Source organism: Paracoccidioides brasiliensis, assembly GCF_000150735.1.
Source record: "Paracoccidioides brasiliensis Pb18 unplaced genomic scaffold supercont2.2, whole genome shotgun sequence".
Taxonomy (NCBI): Eukaryota; Fungi; Ascomycota; class Eurotiomycetes; order Onygenales; family Ajellomycetaceae; genus Paracoccidioides; species Paracoccidioides brasiliensis.
In genome coordinates, this window is record NW_011371359.1 from 38,047 (window position 1) to 65,576 (window position 27,530).

Below are 27,530 nucleotides of genomic sequence, written 5' to 3' on the forward strand. Positions count from 1 at the left end.
TTAAAATTATCTTTATTTTTTAAATATTATTATTAATAAATTTAAATAAAATATTTAAATACTAAGAATAATTAATATATTTATTTTTAAAAAATTTTATAAAATAAAATAATTTAAAAAATATATTTTTTAATATTATAACTTTTTAATTTAATTATTATTTTTATTATATTTTTAATTATATAAAAATTAAATATTAAATATTATATAAATTTTAAGATAAATTTTATAAATTTATATTTATATTTATATAATTTAAATTAAAATAATTAAAAAATAAATTATTTTTTTTAATTTAAATTATATAAATATTAAATTATAAATATATAAAATTTTATTAAATAAAATTTTTAATTTTAATTATTTTAATGTTTTAATACTTTATAATATAATTTTAAACTAATAAATTAATAAATTAATTTTTTATAATATTTAATATATATTATATAAAAATATAATAAAAATTATAAATATAAAATAAAATATATAAATAAATTAATATAAAAATACTTTATATTAAAAATATATTTATATATTAAATTATTTAATATAATAAAAATAATTAATTATATTTATAAATTTTAATAATTAATAAAAGCATTTAATTAAATTATTAAATATATATTAAATTATAAAAATAATTACTATACTTTATAATAATAATAAATAATAATAAATAAAATTTAAAATATAAATATGTAAAACTTTATATAATAATTAGTTTATAAACTTTTATTAAAAATTAACTAGTTACAGATTAACTGTTATTTAATAAAAGATAATTAATAATATTCAAAATAATCATTACCACAGAAGATAATTTTCATTTATTTATCTTTAGAATTTATTAAACTAGTAGATTATTTTCTTACAGACCTGTCATTGAGTCAACCAAAGTATTAATCAAAGTAGAGTTGAATATAAAACTTCATACAGAGCATGCAGCTTCATGAATTGAGATTATTCCTTTTCTTAAAAAAAAAATTAAAAATAAAATATAATATAATTAACGATATTCTTACGCGTTAAAATAGGTACATGAGGAAATTAAAGATATTTTGCATTTGCTAACAGGCTCTCTTCCGCAACCTCTCCAATGTGTCCCTTGATTAATCTTCAGCTGTGACGATACTTGAAATCGAGCAGATACACTAAATACTGATTTATGCTAATGCATTGCCAATAGCTGGCCACACCTGGATGTGGGTTGGGGGTATTGAAAAGATGCCTGCATCTGTTTGTGATTGGGCACTTTGTCCTAACTTTAAAAGAATAATAATGCGCTTTCTTGGGTCTCTTTTCCAAATTGACAAATAAAGTTTTACACCAGCGATCAGAGCATTCATGTCTATCAGTGCCAGTTGAAGAAAAGTTCCCCAATATCCGGGTTGAACTTTATTGAGATTTGACTGTCGCTAAGCCAGACAATAGCTTTAAAAAAATATAAGCCAAGCTAAGACCTCATTCAGATCGAGCTCTTTGAAGATCTTCTCTGCCAGACGGCAGGCAACGACCGGGGGGGATGCTGACGAAAAATGGGGTCACCATTATTAAACAAACGCTCAGGAGTTCTGACTTTTGGGGCAGCATTGTTCCAAATCAAAGAAAAGAATTTCTGCCTACCCGGCTCCAAAGTTTTTTGGGTCTAGCAGACTAACAGAGCTTATTTTATCTCAAGCTTCTTTTGTGATATGATAACATGACAACATATGATGATGCATGAGAAGAAAAAAACAAAAACCACTGCTAGAGAAGAAAAAAAAAAAAGATCCTTGAAACTGCTGCATTTCTGGAATCACTCGTTTTATCTTGATAACTACCTTGTTTCTCATTATCTCAGCTCTCCAAGAAGGAGAGAGATGACGGACAGCTGATGAGAAATAATATGTATGAGATGGATTCACACCCTTTATTTTATCTGGGCTCTAGAATATTTTTTTTTTAACCTGCCCTGCTACTATTTTAGTAAGCGTTTTAAGTTAACTTAGTTAAATGTTCCATTATTAGTCAATCTTTTCTAGTCATAAGTTCATCGTTTAGTAACTAGCTAAGCCAGTCAGCTTCTTAAGCCGGGCGCGTGAACTTTGTTGACTTTCTTGACTTTCTTGGAGGGTAGCGTCTGATGTGAGTGTTCAGCTACGTCTAATTAGCCGAAATCTAAACTACATATGGGGGGAGGCACGTGCTTAGGGTAGCCGCGGTATCCACTCCCAGGCTCCCATGGATCGGAGCCAACTGGGTGAGGGTGACTAAGCCCGGCCTGCCATGCAAATTTTTTAAGGTTGGCGCGTGCAGCTGACTGGATTGATTCATTTGACGTGATGAGACAATGGAGTGAGTGAGTGAGTGAGTTAGTGAGTCCAGTGCATGAATGATCTGGGCTTGTAAAAATCAAATGCCCCATGAGAATGGCAGATCTCCAAGATTGACAAAAAGACTCCCTTGTCTTACTTGATTATGCAGCACCAGGAATCTCATAAAAGAAAGGCCCTCAATCTTTTATTGCCGGTAGTTACCATGAACCTGCCATAAAGCTACTGCGAAGTAAACTACATCCAAACACCCATGCAACGTGGATTGTCGGTTTTCCCACTAAAGAAGAGAAGGGAAAAGAAAAGAAAAGAAAAGAAGAAGGTTGCTGTAATATTGTGAAACTCAGGAATCTGAACAGTGCGTGCTTCTAGAAGGGGGGAATTCCTCAAGGATGACAAACTGTTGATTGCCCCACCCAATGAGAAGAATAATGAATCCAACGTGAGAGTGGGATAACTTATCATCCAATGCTCATTGGAAGAAGGGATCGGGATGTAGTTACTCCATAGTGAGAAGATATTTATTTCATCCATCGATCCATTCCTCCATTAAACTGAGCTCTGAGGCTCCCTTTCTTTTCACAATCCGCACTCGAGGGAGCGAAAACCCCTAAACTCATACGAGTACCCCATTCTCATCATCAATGACATTCCATGTCCCTGCCTCACCCCGCCCAACCCCTTCCCCAAAAACAAAAAATAAAAATAAAAAATAAAAAATAAAAAAAGAAAAGAAAAGAAAAATAAAAACACAAAAAGAACAAAACAATGGGTTGTTAGGGCATCACCCTATCCTAGTGATTTTCGCGCCTGCTGCCCCTGCGCGCAAGTATCTCAACCGCCAAGCGAGACGAACGGATACGCTGAATAGTGGCTCTATATACGTCAGAGAAATGCACCGCAAACACAACAGGTACCAAAAACTACTAATAGTATGTTTTCATCATGCTCCCACCTTTTGCGAATGCTTCGTTTGGATATTGCGAACATGCATTTTTCAAGTAAAACCCAATTACAAGGAGACAAAAACAACGTAGAAACCTACGTATGGTCACAGGTTAACATCAGCAGTCTCGGAAGAGACGAGTGACAATTTAATTAAGCTTAAATTTTTTTTTTTCGTGATCCTTTCAACAGAGTTACATCAGATATTCCAATCTGACGTTGTGAAAGTAAACATTATCCTTTCAAACTCAAGGGCGCAAAAGATTTTATCAGTGGAAGAGTTAATAGGGGATAAAAGTTTTGGTCAAGTTATGCCTGAATATCGTTGGAAGTAGGGTTGCTCGGAACACGTCCAACTTCCCCACCCTGCTTTGCCATCGTTTTCGGTTCAGAGATCTGGCAGTAATTATTCAATCGGTGGGTGGTCTTGCCGCCACTTAAACCGCTCCCAATATACCGCTGCGCTTCCAGATATCCCCCTTCCCCTTGCCTGTCATGCCCCTCCCTGCCTGTTACTACATAGGCAGGCAGCCAACATACCTTGAAATGTGTGCGTGCCGTATACAATAAATATGTGCATGCCCATGAATTTATAACGGTGACAGAATTTTATCCCAACAATTTTTTTTTGAGCCAACTACATACCAGCAGATTTTTTCAGTTCCTGAATTTTCACTTTTAATGTGCTCGGTATAATCGAGAAAAGTCAAGAGAGGCCTATATGCCTACCACTTCAAATTTTTGTTCCAGTTCCAGTGTCCTGACGTGGAGCCCTTGCCAAACAAAAGTGGAACAATGTAAGAAAAAGAAAAAAACTGGTAATGATGATGATGGTGACGATGATGGGCCGTGAGAACTAGCGATTGCAGAAAGGATGTTCAAGGTGGAAAGGAAAGATAAAAAAAGAAAATGCCGTCATCGCTTCATAGTTGTTAAAAAGTTGAAATAAAAAAGACAACCAACAGGGAAATCGCGGGAGACAGTTCATGAAAATATATTAAAAATAAAACAAGAGACCGAAGAATGATCCTGATGAATGCCAGTCATACCGTTAAGCATCGTATGTTCTCACTTGACCAAAAAACACCGGAGATCCTCCCAGAAACAAATCTTCAACTGACAAAAAGCAGAATGAGTATCGTATGCAACAGCAAGCGCCCCAGAGAGAACTGATGCCAAACGCCGAGTGAAGAATAGATATTAAAAGAAAAATGAAATGACGAAAATCATTTTAATGCGCTTGAAGTCGTAGGAGTAAAATTAGGAAATTTAGGAAACAACGACAAATCATGAATCAAAAGTACAATTTGACGTGTTCGATATGAGCAAAACGGGATATTCGAGGAAACTGACTTGTAGCGAATCGACCAAAATCAAGTCAACGGGTATCCATCCAAAGGAGACGTAACTGAGAAATTGAGGCCAAAAAGAAACAAGCCAAAGAAGAGCATGTATCCTAATCTGGGCGGGAATGGGCGCTGAATGTGAATGGTTTAGATTTTTATCATCGATATGGGGTATATTAAACAATTGGCTCCGCTCGTTATGAAACCGTCTCTTGCTGGTGGTTGGTGTTGGCATTGTTGTTGGTTTCCGAGTTGGATACACCTTGACCTCTACACAATGGACAAGAGTTGCGACCAGTCGTGAGCCACTATAGTACCGTATTAGCTATTATAAATCCCAATTTGATAACATGAATAAGGACAAGTCCATACCTCGTCAATACATTCACGGTGGTAAATGTGACGACATTTGGTTAACTGTCTGACCTCCTCTGCTGCTTCGTAGTCACAAAGGCAGATAAGACATCTTTCGTTCTCCGTGATGGGGATATTCTGGGTATTCTCAGACGCATCCGCCGATTCAGCAATCAGAGCCCCACCATACTCAACCAACCGGAATATTCCTCCTGCGGAAGCAATATCTTCATGGGAAGCTACGGGTGGCTTGGCAGGACCAAGTAGTGATGACAGAAGCACCATGTCCTCATAGGTAGGGTTCTAATAGACTAAAATTAGAAACGGACGAAATCCAGCGTCCAATTGGCACTTTACTTACATCAGTGAACAAACTTGGAGTCGCGAATGCTGGGTGGTTTTCAGATAGGTTCGTTCCAACAACATATATCAACCAGCTCCTTCCACCGGACGGCAAGGAGGTGTCGGGTTCAACAACGCCGTTTCGCCTTGCTGCTCCGGAACCGAGCCCACGATGTCGGGCGGTTTCAGAGTCGCTTCTACGACGCTGGCGTACATTGCTAAAAGATGGGCTCTCTTCAGAAGACTCGTCTGGTTCATGGACAGAGTTCTCATTTAAGTGCGGCAGCACTGCGGAGGACGATGATGGTCGCCGACTCGGGCTGTTGGTTCCAGATGAAACGTTTGATAGACCGGGCTCTGCAGGAGTAGATGGAGGTGGATTGGGACCTGGAGGGCTTTCCGATAGAACTGTAGGTAATGAGCTTGCTAAATCCGATTGGTTACGGGATGCTACATGTGATCTTTGATGACGCTGACTGTCGTAATTGGCCGGAAATGTGTTGCCTCCAAGTGAGCGACGATGGCTGGAGAATCTAGACCGTCTATCAGCACGCCGAAGTAATCCACTGGAGCCACGCTCGTTCCGCGAAACGTTATTTGGTGTGATGAATGGTAAACGGAGTAGAGAATCCAGCGAGGCACGGGCGTGGAGTCCAGTATTCAAGTCGGATCCGTTGTTTATGGAGGGAACTGACCTTACTCCTACTACCACCAAAGTCACCAACCGTCTGTCCTGGGCCCCTTCAACTGGAGGGTGGTCATCAATATCCATTCTATCAGGTCCACTGTTTTGGATGTCCTCAGATGGCTGGTTGGGACGGCCAATTACTGAGCTATCTTCGGAATTATCCGGATTAACGAAGCGGAACACCCTCAAGAAATTGACGTGCGGTAAACCAGCTTCCCTCTGGGTACTTCCATTATTGTCCTCAGTTCCTGTTCCCTGTGTTTGGACAGTTGTCGCCTGCTGTAAACTTTGTATGAAGTTTTCAAGGGATCCCTCTGCTCCGTCACCACCAATAGCCTGGATATTGGGGATTGCGGGTGGGGTATTCCCAGAAAGTTGAGCGGCTATAGCCGCTGCTGCCAATTGCAGAACGCGGGACAGAGGAGTCTGCGGAGCTTGCTCATCTCTACGCGTCGATCGAATATGCCTAGTACGTGGCAGAATATGTCTTCGCGGGGATGACGAGGTACGAGAAGGTCGAGGAGGAGTGGTTGGGGAGGTTGGGTGAGTACTTCTTGTTGCAGGTGGCGGAAGGTAGTCGCCATCCTCTGAAAATCCAGGTCGAGTTGGACGACGCGGCGGTAGCATCACCGTCTGAGAAGACTCGGGCGGTACGTTTGGCTGGCCAAAAATATGCGATATCGGAGCAGCGATGGAATGTCTTACATGACTTAGTCTTGCCCGTTGACGCCAAGACAATCTTGAAGATCCAGAGTCACGTTCAGTGGTGGTAGGATCCAGGTATGTGGGATTTGGGGGTGGATCCGGTAAAAATGCGGGATCGCCTCGTGGAAGGGGGTATGGGCCACGTATTGAACGCCTTCTTGAAATTCCCCTTGAGCTTGACCCTGTAAATGATGAAAAGCGGTGCGAATGATGAGCAGATTCGGACCGATGTAGAGTTCTAGAGAGAAGACCGATTCGATGAGCACGGCCTTCCACTGGTGTTTCCTCACCACTGTTTAGCAATCCTCGAATCACTGCGTTTGGAAGGATCCTGGAACCAAGACGGGACATAGTCGACTGTCGTCTAGTAATAGAGGCAGAGGTTTCCTGCGTGGCGGAAGAACTGTGTGGCCCCATGTGTTCCATGTTTACAAGAGAGCTGTCCTCCAGATGGGATGGATTTGTGTCACTTGGATTTGAAAATGTGGCGATATGAGTAGTGGAAGGGGACAAAGACGGAGGCGCAGTTTGAGAGATCAAAGGAAGAGATACATGGCTGTGTGGCATCGTATGAACCCCACCAATAGAGTGATGTGAACGATGTAAAGAAGGATTTAGATGCTCGGGGAGATGTTGTTGTTCCGTGGGCTGATCGTACAGGTAATGCGAAAGTGGGTGCAATGAGGTATTGCTTAAGTTGCGGTTGGTGCGGTCGTGGTTGTTATTAGTGCTGTTGTAACTGGTATGCAGCGAGTCTGCGCGTTGGGACGAAGATGCTTGCCCCATGATAGAAGAAATAACCACGGGAAAATATCGGAACCTTGGAAGGAGCAAAAGGCGGCGCGGGCCGGTTCACTCTCGCATATTTGGGTAGGAGAGGACACGTCTGGCGGTGGGCGGGGAGAAAAACAGTCAGCAGGAATCCTAACAGGTTCCTATTACTACTATCAAGGCCAAATATAACACCATGTTTCTATATATGTACTGTATGTATTGTAGATCACCTTACGCGACCGCTATCTGATATGCTGGGGGGAACGATAGGAAACCAAAGGCTAAGGCCACTTGGGACCAGGGTAAAGGGGTAGATAATGGCACATGAGTTGATAGACAGAGACATATAGGATACTTACAAGTATGGAACGGAAGAAATCCAGACTGCTGTGGTTTGGAGGCAGGATGATTGGGTCTCAGTTGACCGGGGGGGAACAACGCAAAAGGAAGAAGATACTTGGGGCTCAATAACGAGAGATGTGGACTCGTAAATTATTAGAGAACAAACCGCATAAAAATCCCCGGCTTCCACGTGGGGTGTAAGCAACGACGACGGTGGAGAATCTGGTGATGCTGAAGATGTGATGTTTTGTTGTTGATGATTGATGAGGTTGAATCGGGACCAAAATCGATGCTGACTCATGCCCAACTGCAGCCCTTTGACCAATCACCTGTGGTTTTCTCATGGAACAACGCTGTTGGATTGAGCTGGATCTATATTAGGGAGTCACGTGGTTTGGGGTCGCCGCAAGTGTCCACTCACAGGTAGCCCAAGGGACGGACCGGATATATGTTGTGCCGTTGTGCCAGACCAGCCACAGCAACAAGGAGAACCTTATATGGAGAGTCGTTGTACTCCCTGGCAGAATGAACTTCCAAGTTTTTTGCCTTTTCCGGGATGCTGAGATGGGTTGGTGTGTTGGTGGAAGAGTAGGCCATGAACGGGTAAAAACGGAACTCAATTAGCGTCCCTAATATAATACTACTGGATGCTTGAACTTGTCTCCATCCTCTCAACCGCCAATTCAACTGTTCCGAGATCCTATTACCAAGGGCCAAATTCCTTGGACAATGGTGTATGTGAGACAATTCTTGGCCTAAGGAAGGTATTGTATTCCGTGGAGAGAAGGGATCCTGCTATAACACTCTCTTATCCACAACCAGCCATCACCGTTTTCTTCTTCGGCTTGTGATACTACTTAGTTCCGTATAACTAATCGAGTTGAACTGCTTCGAAAAGTAGCTCCGGATTAAGATTTATCCGTGGTGCGCTGACAATCGAGCTGGATTTTTTTTTTTAACAGGCACATCCTAAAAATGTATTTTATTTTATTTTTTAAATAAAAGATGTCAATCTTTCTCTTTGGGAACCTTTGATCTCGAGGAACAATAGCAATATTGTCTTAAAAAGCTCCACACGGAAAAAAGACTTGGTTTCTTACCTGATTGGCTCTAGGGAGTCCAGTTAGTAAGTTACATGAAAGGGAAAGAAAGAGCTGTTTGTGGCAAATGAAGACATGGTTTTCTTAATTCTTGTCTCCCACATATCAGACGACAATTTATGGAGCATCAAGTCCCGCAGTTCCGGGATCATCTTGACATGAAAATATTGTTTGGCCCAAAGGACAATTCTCTTTGTCTCTAACTGGCTCTGAAACTGTGAATTTATGTCTCCATTCTACTTCTCGCTACCACTCGCCCCATGGGAGCAACCCTTAAGCTTTCGTGCCGCCTGGTATGAGCGGCGTAAAGATGGACGAGAGCATAAGGAGCTGGGTGAGGGAAACGTAGCAGTGGATGAGATATCTAACGTAAACACCAACGATGATGACGCCAGTGTTACCAGAAATACCAGAAGAAATACTCTAGACTCCAGTCCAAAGTCATCATTAATCTTGTCTCCTGACGAGGCACACCAGTATCGAATTGCTGGCCAACCATTTCACAAAAAATTGCCTGGGTATGATTTCCCACATGCCAGGCCTGGCTGGGACAAAACTACCAGGATTACCAAGCGGGATATCGAGACAGAGCTGTCTCAACTGTCACCGCCACTCTTCATTTCTGAGCCTGCAAACCAAAGCAGTCTGCGTCTGCAGCACTTAGCTGTCATCACAACAATCCTCCATAAGTGCCTTCTTGAGGGCGATTATACAAGGGCAGGGAGAGCCTGGGGCTTGATCCTACGGGATGAGTTCGGCGGACATGCCGTGGATGTCCGGAACGGTGGGAGATGGGGTGTTGGAGCGGAAATCCTGCTGTGGAATGACAAGGACACAGTCACAGCACAATCATCAGGGATGGAAACCAAGGGTAACAGCCCACGCCGGAGACGCTGGTTCACTCGCAAAGGCTTTGAATGCGCCAAAAGCTACTACGAGCGGCTAGTACTCCAATTTCCATATCGGAAGTCTGCGCCAAGAGCATTGGGACCGCTGGACTTTTACCCTGCCATGTTCGGGCTCTGGATATCGCTTGTGCAGGAGGAAAGCCAGTCAGCAAGAGAGGAAGCCCCGGATATGATGGAAGATATGGAAGATTTCGATATGTTTCAGGATGAAATGTCAATATCCAGCAACATACCCCGCAAGAACGGTCGGAAAGATGACATAATTGCTAATGCCCGTCGCAAGGAGTTAGAAGAAGCACACCGGATATCGGTACGGATGGACGAACTAGTGATCTCCCCACCATTTTCCGATAGCTATGAACTCTTACGGTTAAGAGGGATGGTGTCTCTGTGGATTGCGGATTTGTTTATATCCTCTGTATCTCCGGACAATGGGGATGCTGGCAGCGTGGGTAATTTTGGTGATGAGAACATGTTGTCTGAAGAAGGCAGTGGTGGTCATGTGGATTCGGAGCTTGCTCGAATGGAGCACGGGCTGAGGATGGAGAGGAAGATGGCGGAAGTGGAGAAGGCGAATAGTTTCTTCGAAAGGGCGAAGAGGAAAGCAAGCAGGAAGCAATCAGCTCTCCCTTCTGATGAAATGGATGAGGGCGAAGATATGGATGTGGATGTGGATGAGACCGCTACTGAGATTTCCAAAATCATTGAATAAGTTTGAAGGTTTACAATTGCATTGCATTTTCATTAAGTGGAGGGTGTGTTCAGGTACAAATAGCCTTTACTAGGTGCTTAGTGATTGGCGATGCTGATTAGCTTATGCAGATGCTCAGTAGATTACGCCTTGAATGATGTTGCTGTTCTTGCTTCCTAACACCTAGATTCGCATTCTGCCACGGCCACCCGTCTAACAACAAAACTTCGATCCGAAACACGCAGAAACCACGCTGAGTCTACCCTGTCAAGTCTCTCATCCCCCTGTCCCACGCTGCAAGCTACGACTGATATCACATCGCTTATCTCCTCTCCAATAAAGGAGCTCCTGCAAAAGCAGTAAGCGCAGACACGGGTGATGCACCAACTTGCGCTAAGAAATTCTGCGCAATGGAAATATCATCCTCCAGAGACTCACTGACTAGCATGTCAACCAAAATGTCCTCGATCCTGTATTTGCCGACTGAGCTACTCCCATGAATCTTCGAAGAACTTGGAGACCTTGATAATGTCTTGCATCTGGGACGAGCCTGCAACAACTTTCTGGACAGCGGGCAGAATCGATTTCGTATCTACAAGTCGGTGATTGTAAGGACAATCCTTCATGGAAGAAGTTTTTATACTTGTATTGACAGCAAGTTCACACTTCGTGCAGCTCATCATCGGTACGATATCCAACTGCGCATTTTCCTGAGACAAACCAACAGTATGTATTGAACTAACTTTTCTCGGCTCAACCAAGAAGCGCTTCCTGCGTCATGTCGACCGTCAGCCAAGTTGATCTCGGAATTGCACCAAGTGTCTGCCTCCGATCTACAAGATGAATATGTACGGTGGTTTCTTATCAGTGGCAGGGGTTGCGGCTTCTGCATGATCTCTATAGACATCCAGCAATCCAGGACGCATATCCACAATTCAGCCTTCAGTATCGCGATGATAACATCTCTAGGCATGAAGTGGAAAATGCTGCGGCCAGAAGGAATTTTTCTCAGCTGGAGGTTAATCTACCCAGAGCGCCTTTGAGCCCATTTAGTGCTAGGCAGACACATCGGTTTTATAGATAATTATGTGTTCAGTGGCTTGCGATTGAAACCTTGTGCCTATGGTGAGTGTCAGTGTTCCGGAACGCAGGAACGAATCCGGTCATTTGAACAGAGTCTCAGAATCTGGACAGAAAATCCACAACGAGAGCTTTCCGGGCGACGGATATTCTGAAAGTGTTTGACTTTATCTGGGGATTTTTACTCAAAAGGATTTTCGAGGATGCCACGAATCATTTCTCTTGGCTACCTTCGTATCAAAATCTGGACGTTCACTATATCATTGATGCGGATAAAAGTAATGCGGATAGCCCAAAATGGGACAACTTTAAAAGGTTCCTTCTCTCTTGTATGTGGCCACCAAATCTGATCGAACTCATCGTGCTCAGGACCAGAGCCAGCCTTTCCTAGCAAGCAGATATGCCCGATTTTCTTAGACAGAGCTTGGCTGGTTCGACGAATGGACTGGGATTTGTTTGGTGGGAAATGGTGGATTTCCTTATGATACATATTTTCCGCCTTTTTCATTGAGAAAGATATTAGGAGACTTGTGGAGTCGCAGAGTTTCGGTAATCAGATAGATAAACTGGAATTTGGCACAGATATCGTTATGAAGTCTGGATAGAAGATGCTAGAGGAAATGCCTTGTTGTGGGATGAGGATCATAACTGGATAATGAAACGCATAATGACCGCACTGAGGTAACACCAGCTGTAATTTAGTTAAACGCAGAGTCCAATTACCTGACTCTGAGTCGGCAAATCTCTAACTAATAAGTACCTACGGAGTACCTTTTTTAAAAAAACTTCCGTAGGTCCATGAAAAGGGGACTTGTATGTTTCTGCTTCACAAACTTTCGTACTATCTCAATATTCTTGCCCCTATCTTAGCAATTCCACCCTACTCCTCCCCTTATGTTCTACAGCCTGACACGCTTACATAGGGTATTCTCTTCTGGATTAGAGTATAGACTGATTCTTCATTCCCACTATGTAAGACAATTGCCTCCTTGGACCAGTCAAAGAGCCCGCCCATCTGGTTTTCTAGGCATCTAACTTGAACGCTTCTGCAATATTTTGTAAACCATTGACATACTCCTCGATGTACAACTCGCACCCGGTATATCAACGCATTCGACATCCTGCGAAAGTCCAGTCAATTCCGTAAAACTTATAATTGTTGTCATACCTGCTGTGTACAAACTCAGAAAATAAGAAGTGCCCAGCCACTCAATACACCCATTACAAACTCCAAAAGTTAGTCATTTTTCTGCGCCACTGATCACTGATCCTTCAACGATGTGAAATTTGAGAATGATACCGTGTTAAGAGCACCACTTGCTATTCAGGAGGATGGCTCTATTGGGTTTAGATTCCAGTTGATATATGTCCGCGTTCTCTCTGCAAGCTGCAAGAACTGTGGGCTTGTTCTTCCTGAATGCCGTGATGTCACTTCACTAGAGAGATTTGTTAGTGAAGCCGCTCGTGAAAAGACAGGATAGAGCAACAAACCAATATCCTAGATCTACAATGTAGTTAGATGGTATCCGCTTCTTGCCTTAGTGCTGTTCTTCACATAGGGCCACGTTCATTTAAAAAGAGGTTCTGCAGTCTTATGCAAACATGGGGTTTGTGTGTAAAAACAGTTATTGTCAGATATCAGCCTTTAGCGAAGAAGCTATTTTAGAAACACTAGTTCTCACAGCACTTCAATTGTTATCTCTTATATGAAACTGTCACTTATGAAACTGTCATCGATATGATACTGTCACTGTTGCTCATATGAGACCTTCTCCTTATTCTTCTTTTTTTATTTTTCTCCTTTCTTTGATCAGAAATAGGGTGATTCAGTTTCTCAATATATAAAGACAGTTCAACCTCTCATACCACTTAGTTAGTTAGACAGCAGCATGCAAATGACATTCTTGAATACTTCCATATCTTACATTTCTCTTATAGTTATTTACATGGACAAGTCTGCGTCTTGGAACCTGTTTCCGAAATCCTCGATGCTGGCTAAACCGAATGGGGCCTGAATTCACATCACGTGTCAACGCGTCAAAGGACGTGCCCCGATTTCAGACCTTCCAGGTTCACCCCAATCTCATCTCCAAGGTCTCGAAAGTCTCAAAAGATAACCGGTAAGGAGGACCGTATGCATGAATCAAGATATGGTAACAATCTGAAAATACACGCTCATCGTGTATCATCTTCCCTTCTGCGACATAACTTCGAATTCCCCATTTTCCTGTTTGTCAAACCAGAACAGAGACATGGCGGTTGGGGAATATGTACGAGGCAAACATTTGCAAAATGATACACCTGCTACTCAGGGTAGTGGTCAAGCTACAATTAACCCTTCAAGGGAACTGGTCGCCAATATGGCCAGGGTTAAAGTGCCCTCGACCAAGTTAAATGATGCTTGCTTACCTGCATCTGGAGCAAAAGATAACCCTATGTCAACAACAAAATCAGGAGACGGTGTGGGATATCGCGCACAGAACAATAACCAATCGAGATCCAGAGAGGTCAGGGATATATTTGATACTGATGTGGAAACTGTTGATGATTCCACTACTACGATAGCTAGCCTCTCCCGAGGGGAGGAGGACCACAGGCATGATATCCAGGCTCCCCCAGCTGCTCGGTTGACGTCTCAGGAGAAAAATGACTTTCCATCCTATGTACCATTTCATATTCAGTATAGTCATAGCAATTCCCGCAGTCGGAATAGTTTGGAGGAAAGGATGCTAATGGAGCTTGGTTCTGACCCAGTCGAGGACGGACATGATGATCTTCAGGAACCAGTGGAACATCATACGAGAGAGGACGCAGCTGAGGCTAGAGATGAGGATGAATTCAATGGAGATCATGCTCAGGTGTTTGACTGGAACAACAATCACGCTCCCAATGGGGAACCCATGAGCTGGCAGAAAATCGAAAATGCCCTGCGTGATACGAAAACTCCTCGCCTGGTGCAAGCTTCACAGCACCAGGAAGATGCGAATCCGCAGTTTCGTCCCAAACAGCCGGAGCCCGAGATTTTTCCAGCCAGTAATACCTATACGTCGAAGCCAACACAAAGATCTTCAACTGGTAGCCGCTTCATGGCAAGATCTCGTTTTAGAACCCTAAATCTGCGAGAGGGAGCTCCCCAAGAAGGGGGCAGATTGATCGGGTCGCTCCCAATACCACAAACGTCACCAACCCTCATCGTCCCTCCATCTCCACAACCTCGGTTGGCCTCTGAACCAGAGGAAAAAAGCCCAGCAGAATCCAATCAACCAAATCCGTTACAACCAGTAACCGAAAAGCCAGGTCGATACAACCACGACGGGCTATTCGATATCACCGATCTAAGCGTTGTAGACAGCTCTCAATCCGAAAACTCGGACAACCAACCGACATACACTTCCCTACTCCTATACACCATATCCCCAGTCTCCTCCAAACGCTCCCTGACAGACTTCTCATCTGACTACCCCCAAAATATTCTGATGACGAAAAATTTCTCTGACCTTCAAGCGGAATCCTTCGACTATAACCCAGCGCCTCCGCAGCCTGTATTCCCACCTCAAGATCCCCCAATCCCTCTCACAGAGAAGTTGGCCCAACTGAAGGGGTTGACAGAGGAGCAACGCAAAACATTTTTTGCGTCCTTGACTCTTGCAGACTGGGAAAGGAGCGGCGACTGGATCATCGAGCAGTTTAACCATTTGCTGCAGAGGACTAAGGCGGCTAGACAGAAACGCCGGCAGGTTGCTGCTGTGTTTGAGAAGGAGATCGAGAGAAGGTATCAACTTGTGGAGGTGGAGGGGAAGGGTATCAGCAAGCGAATGGATGATATGAGGACCGGAGGCATGGAGGTTTTGAGGGGCGGGGATGTATGATTATTTGCTTTATTCTTACGGAATCGCGATATTTACTGGCCTTGATTATTACACATTTGCCAATCTATCCTCATGTTTTCCAACTCAACAGTAGCCCATCAGCGTCGGCGGATGCTTTCGAACGACAACTGGATTGTTAGTTGCCAGATTGCGCATTCTTTTCTGATGTATTTTTCTACATGTCTACGGCATTGAAAAAGTTTTCACTTATCTCATTGATTTAGGCGAAGGGATGCGATAATAAGATAAAACAGAATTAGAAGCCGTCGTAGGCAAAATTAAAAATATAAAGGTATTTAATGCATCTTTTCTGCCCGCTAGCCAATTAATCCGCCAATCTCAATATCTCACGCATCGCCCGAAAAGCGGCCCCATTAGTTCCACGGAGAAAAGACATTATTTAGATAATACAAACTTATATTCCTACGCATATAGCGCCGACATTGAATCATAACAAAAAAAAACCCCTTCAGATAGTCTGAGGAATAGAAAAAATTAAAATCGACCGACGCAGGACTCGAACCTGCAAATCTTCCGCAAATTCTGAACTCACAAACTGAATGGGTTCATTGGATGAATCCGGTAGAGGAGCCGGAAACGGACGCGTTACCATTACGCCAGCCGGCCTGATTATTGAAGTCAATAGGCTACTAGTGTTCTTTCATAAGTGGGGGGCCAGCTTCGGTGGACTTATGACTTTCTTCATTTCGATTCCTCGTGATGGCAAATAGGTACCTTATCATGAATAGGAACGTTTATGTGCCCTTTTTCTCACGGATGTCTATGGTCTTGTCTAATCGTAGCTAGAGGATTAAAAGCGTACATGAGTTTCCTTAAGAAAAACATAAATTAGTTACTTTTGTGCTTGTGAAATATCTGAAGATTTTTATATTCATCGCTTCCTAAATACATTTATAACCAGAGCTGGGAGGAAATAAGATAAGAACAAAAAGGAAATCTCGATGTTTTAATTCCCATGTTTAGTATGGTTAACTGCTCTTTTGGACAATATGGCCGATGCCACAACACACTGACACAGATACATCAAACGACTGAATATACCAAGATCTTACACCAGACTAAAAATAGAATGCACTCTTAAAACGCTAAAAATGAAAACAACCAAAATCCTTGGGGCACCAGACCAAAGCTAGGCGATAACCACCTAGCCAAAAAGGTGGATTACCCATGGGAGGTAGGGGGTATCAATGCAGGTCTTACATAAAGAGTATATGATAGGGCTGCTTTAAAACTGCTGAACTAACCAAGAACAGGTCGAAGTAAATCGGGAAAAAGAAACAAGTATTCAAGAGATTCTTTGTTCGCTTAAGATCAGGGCAAGCCGCTTATAGTCCGCGAGGAGTTCGGGAATATCGCTTATTTTAAGTTCCTCGGGATCTATTTCCATGAACTTCTTGATTGGTGGCTTAATGGCAGCTGGATGGGAGTCGGCGTTAACTTTTTGGGGAATGGGAGTGTTGGAACGACTGGATATTGGTTCTGATATTTTAGGCTTGTCTGCGGATACGAGGCTCTGGGTTGGATCTGGTGGGATACGGCCTAGCCCGCGGATCATTCCGGGAATATGATTGAGAGGGTTTAAAGTATTACTGAAGCTCTTCATTGCGCCGAATGGAGGATTCGGGGTTGATTGAGAGAAAATCGAACCTGTAGAAGCCGGACTGGGTGTGGATGTCTCTCCAGTTGTGGGAATAGCCTTTAGCCCACCTGCAGCGTTCTCTAAACTATCTCCACCAGTCTGTCTGGCTGTTCTTCGTCCACTGATTAAGCCTAGGAGTCTATCTTCAGGCCTTGAGTGCAGTTCACTTTTGCTGCTTTGATTGGGTTGATCGCCGGATGAACCATCTCCTTTGAGATCGTTCCCATCGCCTAGCATTGGTGAAGGACTGACTAACCGTCGAGCGTCATCAAGAGTTTTCGGAAGAATTGTAGAAATGCCATTTGGCTCCCCGCTTTGCTTAATTTGAACTTCCCTTAGCCGACCGAAAAGGAAATTAAAGCTATTGTCGAGGGTGCTGCTGATATTTTTAAATCCTTGATCTGCAGTAGTTCGGACAGCATCGTTAGCAGCACCAAAAGCTTTGGCGGAGGGTTGCAGGAGGTTAGTTAAAAAAGGTGAATGATCCGTCATGCGAGATTTTTGTGAACTCTCACTTGTGGTAATCTGACCCGATAAATCTGGCTTTCCTGTCTTAGAAGACATTGGAGTGCTCATTGAAGACCTTGGATTCGTTGAAAAATCCTGAGTTATTTGCGGATCAGACCGCATTGTGACGGGAACGGAGGCACCCGTAGAAGGCTTCGCCATTCCTTCTTGTGCCTGATTTGCTGGTAGGCCATTTAAATCCACATTCTCTAGGAAACTAATGGCTGCTTCCAGATTAGTAAGACAGTATGCTGCCTCACCATCGAGCCTGCTTGTCGCTCTAAAACGTTGAATAAACAACAGATTACTGATGATGTTGATGCCTTCTGCCGGGGTACTTATTAGGGTGTATATTAAAGTTGGCAAGATCTCATCCGCAGAAGAGGAAGAGGGAAGAACTTTTGTCAGCGTATCGACGATTGCCTTGTGGGCAGCAGTCAGATGCTGAAGTTTGCCTAGTGGGAACTTTTCATCGTTCATCCTCATCAAACTCTCTCTAGCAGAGCTAAGGTAATCTGAAACCTCAGTGCCTTTAGCTCCATTCAGATCCCACATCTCGATTCCCAGGTCCTTTGGCTCAATACCAATCAAAGCGAGAGCTGCTGTTTTTGAGCGGAGTTTCTCATCCCTGACTTCATCCAAAGTAGTTTTGTGACGCCATATTTTCTCGTACACAGCCTCACAAGCACGGCGCTCCACCGATTCCTCGAGGGCATGCCGTTTGTATTGGAGCATCTTTCGGGCCCTCCTCTTTTCCGCCACTTCCTCCGCAGTCAGCATTTGTTGATTAGTAGTGGGCTTTTCAGAACCCCTTTGGTCATCTTTATTTCCAGATGCGTTAACCAGTGGATCGCGTGTGGATTTCCCAGAAATTGTAGATTGGGAAGAAGAAACAGGCGGCGGGCGACTCAAACGAGAGGAAAGAGTTGAAATGTGGGTTGATATATGGGCACCGGCACGCACGTAGAAATCTTGAAAAAGATCCGAAAGCTTGTCTATCGACGGTGGAGTGGCATATACTTTGGCGCTGAGAGATGTGATAAATCTGGGTGATGACCGTCAACAGCGTGGCCAAATTTGGAAATTGGAGGCATATTACCTACCTGTCGGTCAAACTAGCTAGCTCTATGGGAAGCTCAAATTGATCTACCATGTTTTGCAATTGTGAAGCAGTGTGGTCGGACTTGTCTACTGGTGATCCATCCTCCAAATCTAATGAGTCCCTTTTGTGGAAAATATCGGTTTCTTCCTCAATGGGCCCAGGTTCCAAACTTAAAAGGGGAGAATTCACCTGAGCAAATTCTGGTGTCATGATACCGTGGACTGTTTTTGCACGGTTCTGGGGAAGCGTGCTGGGTAGAGTGTCTTCCATGCGAGAAAATGATTTCGACCCCTGAGGGGCATTTGGACGTGATGCAGAATCAAGGGACATTTTGGCAGGCTATGCTATGAGCTGGCAAATATCCAAGATCTGTATTCAAATGAAAATTGACATCCCAATAATCATCACAAACATCAGCATATACCAAGAGACCCTACTCTAAACGGGGATGAGCTGATTGGCGATTGAGGGTGATGAAATGGAGCACAGCACAGTTGTCATTAAGCCATTTCATGAGGGTGAACTGCTCAAACGGCTGACGCTGAACGTAGCTCAAGCGAGAAGTTGTGCTACGGGTACTCTGCTATAGCAAGTGGGTGAGAGTTGTGAGAGCATTATTGATTGAATGACGGTGCTGCTGTCTCCAAGGTTGAATGCTTATCCACTGCTTGCAGGTCACGGAGTAACTAGATGGATCATCTGACTGCCATGCGCTGCTGGTCTGTGTCGCCTTCCGCATATCTCCCGGATATATTTATGATACTTCAACCAACGCTGGCCAACGTCATCATCCTCAACTATTAGGCTGATACATGGCCATATTCCTACTCTACATCGTTCTACATCAGCTAACTTTATCGAACAACACTCTCTATGGCTCTCAGATTAGTAGTTAGTCAGTGAGACTGTTTACTGTTTATATCTTGCATCTTCAACATGCAGCCTTTCAGATGGAAGAGGAAGAAACGGTCATTCGGTTTGATCCTGGGCCGTGATGTCCTGGTTTCCCTGCTAGCTCTATGCCCAACTCTGAGTGTTGCTTCCGTTCAGAGCCCCCTTATAGATCCTCAGATCCCACTCCCAGGCACACAGCCTGTTCAAGGAAGTCGTGAATTTGTGAGTATTTTTTAATAGCTATCCCTTCCTCTACCTTACGATAGATTTGCTAATCTTGCCTGTGTCTGTTTTCAAGACGCTACGACATATCTTCCATCACGGAACCTACCGAGACCCTCTCCTCCATAAACGACTTGATATCCAACCCGATGCCGCATTATGGGTTGCGTCGGAGGATGGCCAGGGACGGGAACCTGTTCCTCGTCTGCGTGCTTCCTCAAGATCTGTGAATATCCAACGCCTTGCAGACCGTCGGGTCTCCGTTATTGAAGACCACCTTATGACTGCGAGAATGACACGTTCTCCCGTAACATTGTCTTCCGACTCCTGGACTTTAGACGAGGTGGATGCTCCTGACGTTACCGATAAGGAGACCATTCTTTCCTTAGCCCGAATGACCGCCAACGCATATATCATGTTGCCGGGAACAGAGCAATGGGCTGATGTCACCTGGCGCTTCAACCACTCTCAAAGTTTTGGATGGGAAAGTGATGGATTGAGGGGCCACATTTACGCGGATGAGTCGAATTCTACAGTTGTTGTGGCGCTGAAGGGAACGTCTGCAGCACTCTTCGATGGCGAGGAGACAACAACAAATGACAAGCTTAATGACAATCTTTTTTTCAGCTGTTGTTGTGCCCAAGGCGGACATTATTTTTGGCGCCAGGTCTGTGACTGCTATTCGTCAACATACACCTGTAACGCAACTTGCGTACGAAACGCACTGATTGCAGAAAACCGCTATTATCGGGCAGCACTCGATCTTTACTCCAACGTGACTGCAATCTATCCTAACTCTGGCGTCTGGGTTGCGGGCCATTCTCTAGGTGGTTCAGTTTCCAGTCTGCTTGGTATGACATATGGACTGCCAGTGGTCACCTTCGAAGCTGTTCCGGAGGCTCTACCAGCTTCACGTCTTGGATTGCCTGTTCCGCCAGGAACTAATCCTCATTCATCTCAGTCGCGGAATTTCACTGGCTCTTACCATTTTGGACACACTGCTGATCCCATTTTTATGGGGACATGTAACGGGGCAACATCAGTGTGTACACTCGGGGGCTATGCCTTAGAGTCATCTTGTCATACTGGCCAGCTGTGTACTTACGATACCGTGGAGGATTTAGGCTGGAGGGTTGGGATTGGAACTCATCGAATACGTGCTGTCATTGCGGATGTTCTTGAGAAGTATGATACTGTGCCTGAATGTGCCCCGTTCCCGGAATGTGTGGACTGTAACAACTGGAAATTTTTCGAAAGCAATGGAACAGAATCTACAACAAGTTCTGCACCAACTACCACGGTAACTAAAACAAGCACTTCGACTTGCCAGACGCCTGGATGGTGGGGATGTTTGGATCCGTCAACTACAGCAACAGCAACAGCTACAGCGACGATAACAAATACCTCGTCGGCAGGTACCACCTCGACATCGACATCCACCTGTAAAACTCCTGGATGGTTTGGTTGTAAGGATCCCACTACGACTAGTGTCATTTCACCATCACCTACCGCTTCTATCACGCCGACAGCCTCTCCAACAACAACGACTGCTTCACACACCTCATCCTGCCAATCACCAGGGTGGTTCGGATGTAATGATCCAACGAGCACGCCATCCCTTTCCACATCAAGGCCTTCCCCAACGGCTACGAGTTCCTGTCAGACTCCGGGCTGGTTCTGGGGCTGCCACGATCCAACGACGATGGTGGCTACAACCCACCAGATCACATCACCACCTACAAGACCAAGCATGACTTCCATACCACCTTCTCATACCTGTGCGTCTTCCAGGTTCTTTGGATTGATCTGTCTCAACAACCCTCCCGTACCTGATTGATTGTCCTACTCATCTCCTACCGGTGGCCCTCCTGATGGTTGGCATTGCGTAAGGAGGGATGGGTTTTTCAGATGCCGGGAATGGAGTCGTGGGCGCTGGGATCATACCTAAATTTATCTTTGATGATATGAATTTTTCATACTGATCACATTTTATTTTGCTAACATACTTTTCTTTTCTTTTTGAGGATTTCAGTTTGATTGCGGAGGCTGTACGCAATAACTGTTGATTTTCATCTTTGGCAGTGGACCAAGGCAGAGATGACGGACCTTTTTTTTTTATTTGTTGACTTGTATGTGGTCATTTTCATGAAAATATGCATTGGGAGTTTGGAGAGCTTGGATAAGGTTGATTTCTTTTTAGAATTGGGAAGGGATTACACCTCGACAGATATCATCATATACAGTTTTTGTTTCGGGACTAATACCATATATTAGAATATCATCTACGGAGCTATATTTGCTTCATTAATCACCATTGATTCAACTAACACATCTTTAAAATTAGTTGTATTTAGTTTGGTAGTTAATCATTTTAACATGATAACCTCCAATCCAGGCGGACTGAAGATGAAAGGGCGATGTATTTCGGTGATGTTTGTTGTAAGAAGGTTAAATTCTCCTCGCCATAAAAAAAAAAAAAAAAAAAAAAAAAAAAAAAAAAAGGGCCAAGTTTCGAGGGAACTTTGCTGAAGGGATTTTAAAATCTCGGCTAGAATCACCCTTTATGCTTTTAAACCAACGACAGTAAACCCATTAAAACTACGGAGCACATACACTGGTCATTTCTCACTCACACATCTCTATATGCTCTGAAGGCAGTGATTTTATCATATTCCTCAGACCCTTATAAACCCCTAATCCTAATATCCTACCCCTACCCCCCTTACCTGACCCTGAGGGCGGAGGTTGAATAAGAGCGACGTGTGTGTATTTGTGGCGTGTGTGCAGAGAGTACGTGGACTGTGTTTAATAATGGTTTTAAAAAAGTGGGCCCCTTTTTTCAACCGCGTTCAACTTCCTTAAAAACCACGCTCGACTGTAAAAACCCCCTGCCTGGAAGATAAACCACCCCCGGGCCAAAAACAAAAAAAAAAATAATAAAAAATAAAAAAAAATAATAATAAAATAACAGGGTCTAGACACGGAATACCATGTACGTACACAAACCTCTCGCAATGATCCCACTCCTGGATAACTAGCTTTCCATTCCAGCCAAGTAGAAACTCCCTAGCTTATACCTAGGTATATAGTCTGGCACTGACGCATTTGATCAGGGTCTGTTTATGCACTAACAAAAATTTACCGAACAATTGTCCAATAATATTTGGCTGTGAAGCGTGTATTGTCGTGGCGGCGTTGCGACCAGTTGACGGGAACTCTTGGTTCCAATTAACGGTCCATGGAGTGGATCATCCTCTGGAGCTTTATTTCTCTGCAGTGCAAGACCTCTAAGCAAGCCCAGGGAAATCCCCCTCAACTGGCCCCTCATTCCAACGTCAGCGATTGCCACTGATTGGATCCTTCAAGTTAGGTTGTTCGGGGCTTTCTGGAGCCCAGTCCAGCTCGCCAGAGTCACAATTGAGCTAGTTGCATTCCTGCGGTAAACGTAGTTGGGGAGAGTTGGGATAGCTTTTCCCACGAGCCATAGTTCGGTGATAGCCCGATCCGAGTCAGCTGTGGCAGAGTTGGAGCCCTGACTCTCCTGGGAGGCGCCAATTTTGCCATGTGAGTTTCGTAGTTTGGGGCTATCCACGCTGCTAGTCGACGCCATTCCAGAGTGGGAAGTGGATTGGTAAGCGCTATGGGGATAACTAATTAGTTAGTCAACAGGTTATTGAAAGCTTGAAGATGGCATTAGTTCCCCCTCAAGGACATATATACATCGATAGGGCATTAGATCAGCGTCCAGAATCCAGCGTGCTGATCCACCATTTGTCTGTACATGCCTCTTGTTGAGCCCAGTCATGATTTGGGAGCGGCTAGTTAGGGATTTTCCGACGGTTAACTGAGCTAATTGTGTGTGACAACCCAGATGAGTAATTGTTGTGGTTCTGGTTGGTCCCAGCCCATTTAAATGAGGGAATCCAAGAGCTGTTTTGGGTTTTCGTGTAGTCGATCATTGCATATTGGACTGATGCCTGTAAAAGGTTAAATAAATGCCGCTCCGTCTCTGGACATTATGATATGAAATAACTATGATTTAATATTACTTATCAACCTCTCCCTCCTTCCCTTCCCCTTCTCCCTGGCTCTCTCCTACGGTTACTTTTCCCCGTCCACCCACGGGTTCACGCATTTTGATTCCCTTGATGGCCGAAACCGAGTTAACCCACTTCAGGATCGCCCCGCCTGCCCTGGTGTCATCCTGGCACACTGTCGAACGCTAAGACTGGCCTGACGTAACTCTTGAATATCCTGCAATATTAAATCATTGCTCTTTTGCGACCAAACTGCCTCATATTGCGGTTCTCGTTCTCTTCTTTCGGTTTCGGGAGCTTTGTCCTACGATTGCTCGAGTAGATTAAAAATCCTCTGTGGGAGCGGCAGGAGACGCGAGCCAAAAACTCATGGCGGGTTCAGGTTCATATACATATGTTTGAATAACTTCTGCGTTTTTTTTTCTTTTTCTCTTTTTCCTTTTTTTTTTTTCCCTTTTTCCTTTTTGTTTTTGATCTCTCTTGCATTTGTGATTCTATAGAGTGTTCAACTCTTGCATCGGGCTCGCCTATATCTTGACATACAGAAACATAAAGTATGTCAAAACGTGGAAATATGTGTCTGACCTTGAGAAATTGGTCTACTGTAGCGTTTGCCCATTGAACCAAACTTCGCGTACAGATGGTGAGTATACAATTGAACCATTGCATTCCACTTTCATATTCTCAAACCTTTTACATTCTGTTCTTCATTTTCTTCTGCTTGATGTCTCAGACCAAACCAGAGACTAGTTGTACTCGATTTGTTGTTTGCTTGCTAACATCGTGGCTAGATTGGACCTTTAAGGGTCGCAGTTTGAAAGTCCAACCCGCGTCGCCATCACAAGTGCACAATTTTGATACAGCTATCGATTTCAGCCAAAGAAAAGAAAAGAAAAGAAAAATAAATAAATACAAAGGATTTAGAGTGACGAACGTAATAGTCTCTCACGGGAAAGATTCGGCTTGCCTCGTTTGTCTGTTCGAGAGCATTGGGAGCCTGTATCATCATTACATTTCTCGAGTTGTCGAGGAAACTGCCCATTTTCGCTATATGAAAGCCCGGAGGAGTTATACTTTAATACTTCTATTCTGTAATTTCTGATAGCAAATATGGAAATTACTTTTATATCTATTCTTGGTAGGTTTCCGTGTTTGAATTTTATCGGGATACTTCTTCTATGTTCATATGGAAATGTGTAAATCTAACATTTAAGCCAGATTTGACGCCAGACGCTCGTATCAAGTATACCTCTGGTGCAATTGAGGATATACTCGGCCACAACCCGAGTGAGGTAGTCAACAAATCTCTGTGGGATTTCCTTCATCCGGAGGAGCTCGATTTCGCGAAACAGATCCATTCGCGGAGCGTCAGGCATGACATGGCTGCTGGGTTGAACTACTTCCATCTCAAACATAAATTTGGCTACTGGGTTCGGGTTGAATGTGTATTCACAGTGGTGTACGATATCCTAGTAGCCAGCACTGGCATTTACCAAAGAGGGCCTAAAAGCGAACGTGAGTGGATATGCCGGCACCCCTTACATCCCTTCCCGGTTTGCTGTTGAAACGTGCCTTAAACGAGACTTGAATCTAACGACAAGGTTAAAAAAAAGAGAGAGCGGCTGACGCCCCCGTTGTCAGACGGTTATTCACCTCATCGCCGCAGAACCCTCGATATGATATGCTCGCATGTATTTCAAGGAAATTCAATTCATTCCCTACGAGTCTTTCTCACGAACCACGCGCAGCTCTATTCCTGAACCGGTTTACTCGTTCCTCGAACATATTATTTGCTACTTCCAGTGTAGAACGCGTTCTTGGTATCAGGCCTCCGGACCTTGTCCCCGAAAGCTTCTATCATTGTATGGAGGAGTGTTGTTTGGAGGAGGCAGTTCGGTGTATTGAAAGTGCGAAATCCAATGATACTACAACATATCTTCGGTTCTGGTTCCGGAATCCTCTATTGGACGAGAATGACATGGATGACGATACTGTTTTTAGCAGTGAAGAAGAAGAAGAAAGAAGTGAAGATGAAATGGAGAACGATCTTTTAGAGGCTGAAATATCTAGAGGAGCCTCTACACATGCCGACCAGTATCTGACAAACAATCATACCGTGAACAAGAGCCATCTCACTACGGATTTACATGGCGACGTATCGGCATCAACGTCCTATTCCCAAACACCAGCCAGTAACTACTCTGGGTCACGAATTCAAGTTGAGGCAGTAGTATCCTGTTCCTCTGATGGTCTTGTCGTTGTTCTGCGCCGTGCCCGACCACCCATTCCTCACTCCATTGATACGCAAGGGCATCCGGTATATGCAAATGGCCTCTTAGCTTCTTCCTGGGGAACCAACTATGCAGCATCGGGGCCACAGAGTGACTCCGCCATGGAAGTTTCCCCAAGGCCGCAAGCTTCCGGCGGGCCTGAAGAGAGCGAGTTGGTGAATACGATTCGTGACGTTGCAGCCCTTGCCTGGGCGGTTGTTGGCGCTAATAGTTCTTTCAAATTGAATGGACGAGGGTCGCCAACCGGTGAATCGAAGCCTCCTGATTGATCTGTGTGTTCCGAGGAATCTGCTGGATGAATATTCTGCTGGGTTGGGGTTTCGGGGCCTGGATGAGTCCCGGTATATTGGCTAATTGAGAAATAACGATTCAATCCGCTTACCCAGCTGATATTTGCGTGAATTCGTGGTTCTGCGGAGCCCCTCGAATTAAATCACTCTTTCTATTACCGATCTCGATGCCTTTTGGAAAAAAAAAAAATCCGCCCGGACGTATAGCACAAGCCCCCTTAAGACTTCAATGATCCAGTGGTCTAAAATTGATTTAGGTTAGATACCCTGAGTTTAGGAAGCCTGTCTGATGTCAGCTGGAGGATTCTTGAAATTTTTAAGTGAAATTTGTACAGCTTTTGTTGTCTCTTCAATCTATTTGATAACATCTGCAGCATCATTTCACGTTCACATATTGAACACCCCTTACAACAACCATGCTCGCCTTGCCCTGGCGTAGATTGCATTCTACCTGCCGTGGTGCCCGCATTTTCTTTTTACTCTTTTGACGTCATCTTGCACAATTTCAGTTATAATACCATTTAATATGAAATGTTCCTCTGATATACCTCGACCGAAAGCTCCGCTTCCAGGATGTGGTTTCTAATGGCAATAATGTTTCTTGGTAACTAGCCCGTGGTAGGTGAGCACTGGTACGGATAGCTCGCTCTCGACAAACATTTTAACTAGCGCGAAAGCCAATTATGGCGATAGCTCGACGGACCGGAATGACGGAACGAAGGAATGAATCATCACGACAAATACACGCACGCATTACTCTACGATGACCTTAAAAAATGTTTAACTCCGTGCTGAAAACGTTACGGCATGTAGCTTGCAGAAGACTGATACATACAATGCATGAAGCTCATGTACGTGGCTTTTACCTCCTACCAAGGCCAGAAAAATAAAAAAAATAAAAATAAAAATGAAGAGGGTAAGAAAGGATTTATTTTTAGTTTTCATTTTCATTTTCTTCACTTCTCCTCCCTCGTATATGGCGTTCTAAACTTGGAACAACTTTGAGAAGTTGGCTTATACCCAAGCTCTTCTGCGGGGCAGAGAAAACAACACCTGAAAGAGAAGACTAGG

At 43.9% G+C, this 27,530-nt stretch overlaps 9 protein-coding genes and 1 non-coding gene across 10 annotated transcripts; 4 read left to right on the forward strand and 6 right to left on the reverse strand.

The window, feature by feature from the left end:
* Window positions 1-4,800: 4,800 nt before the first annotated feature.
* Window positions 4,801-7,478, reverse strand: PADG_01194 (uncharacterized protein; the record flags this gene model as incomplete). Its single annotated transcript, XM_010758516.1, has 3 exons — window positions 4,801-4,911; window positions 4,976-5,260; window positions 5,319-7,478. 3 exons carry the CDS (start codon window positions 7,476-7,478, stop codon window positions 4,801-4,803), a joined length of 2,556 nt encoding a protein of 851 aa, XP_010756818.1.
* Window positions 7,479-9,133: 1,655 nt separating this feature from the next.
* Window positions 9,134-10,528, forward strand: PADG_01195 (uncharacterized protein; the record flags this gene model as incomplete). The annotated part of the gene is made up of 1 exon (XM_010759049.1): window positions 9,134-10,528. One exon carries the CDS (start codon window positions 9,134-9,136, stop codon window positions 10,526-10,528), a length of 1,395 nt encoding a protein of 464 aa, XP_010757351.1.
* A 301-nt stretch (window positions 10,529-10,829) lies between these two features.
* On the reverse strand, window positions 10,830-11,433 carry PADG_01196 (uncharacterized protein; the record flags this gene model as incomplete). Its single annotated transcript, XM_010759050.1, has 4 exons — window positions 10,830-10,944; window positions 11,000-11,099; window positions 11,172-11,278; window positions 11,360-11,433. The coding sequence occupies 4 exons, from the start codon at window positions 11,431-11,433 to the stop codon at window positions 10,830-10,832; spliced, it is 396 nt and encodes a 131-aa protein (XP_010757352.1).
* A 380-nt stretch (window positions 11,434-11,813) lies between these two features.
* On the reverse strand, window positions 11,814-12,095 carry PADG_11223 (uncharacterized protein; the record flags this gene model as incomplete). Its single annotated transcript, XM_010759489.1, has 1 exon — window positions 11,814-12,095. The coding sequence occupies one exon, from the start codon at window positions 12,093-12,095 to the stop codon at window positions 11,814-11,816; it is 282 nt and encodes a 93-aa protein (XP_010757791.1).
* A 1,744-nt stretch (window positions 12,096-13,839) lies between these two features.
* PADG_01197 (uncharacterized protein) lies at window positions 13,840-15,456 on the forward strand (the record flags this gene model as incomplete). Its single annotated transcript, XM_010758517.1, has 1 exon — window positions 13,840-15,456. The coding sequence occupies one exon, from the start codon at window positions 13,840-13,842 to the stop codon at window positions 15,454-15,456; it is 1,617 nt and encodes a 538-aa protein (XP_010756819.1).
* A 502-nt stretch (window positions 15,457-15,958) lies between these two features.
* On the reverse strand, window positions 15,959-16,083 carry PADG_11224. Its single transcript has one exon. It is a non-coding gene; the product is annotated as a tRNA-Arg (tRNA).
* A 679-nt stretch (window positions 16,084-16,762) lies between these two features.
* On the reverse strand, window positions 16,763-19,055 carry PADG_01198 (uncharacterized protein; the record flags this gene model as incomplete). The annotated part of the gene is made up of 2 exons (XM_010759051.1): window positions 16,763-18,668; window positions 18,727-19,055. The coding sequence occupies 2 exons, from the start codon at window positions 19,053-19,055 to the stop codon at window positions 16,763-16,765; spliced, it is 2,235 nt and encodes a 744-aa protein (XP_010757353.1).
* Window positions 19,056-19,661: 606 nt separating this feature from the next.
* PADG_01199 (triglyceride lipase ATG15) lies at window positions 19,662-21,678 on the forward strand (the record flags this gene model as incomplete). Its single annotated transcript, XM_010759052.1, has 2 exons — window positions 19,662-19,841; window positions 19,918-21,678. 2 exons carry the CDS (start codon window positions 19,662-19,664, stop codon window positions 21,676-21,678), a joined length of 1,941 nt encoding a protein of 646 aa, XP_010757354.1.
* A 1,524-nt stretch (window positions 21,679-23,202) lies between these two features.
* Window positions 23,203-24,920, reverse strand: PADG_01200 (uncharacterized protein; the record flags this gene model as incomplete). Its single annotated transcript, XM_010758518.1, has 5 exons — window positions 23,203-23,479; window positions 23,706-23,818; window positions 23,965-24,045; window positions 24,132-24,182; window positions 24,813-24,920. 5 exons carry the CDS (start codon window positions 24,918-24,920, stop codon window positions 23,203-23,205), a joined length of 630 nt encoding a protein of 209 aa, XP_010756820.1.
* A 136-nt stretch (window positions 24,921-25,056) lies between these two features.
* Window positions 25,057-26,438, forward strand: PADG_01201 (uncharacterized protein; the record flags this gene model as incomplete). The annotated part of the gene is made up of 2 exons (XM_010758519.1): window positions 25,057-25,393; window positions 25,492-26,438. 2 exons carry the CDS (start codon window positions 25,057-25,059, stop codon window positions 26,436-26,438), a joined length of 1,284 nt encoding a protein of 427 aa, XP_010756821.1.
* Window positions 26,439-27,530: the final 1,092 nt, after the last annotated feature.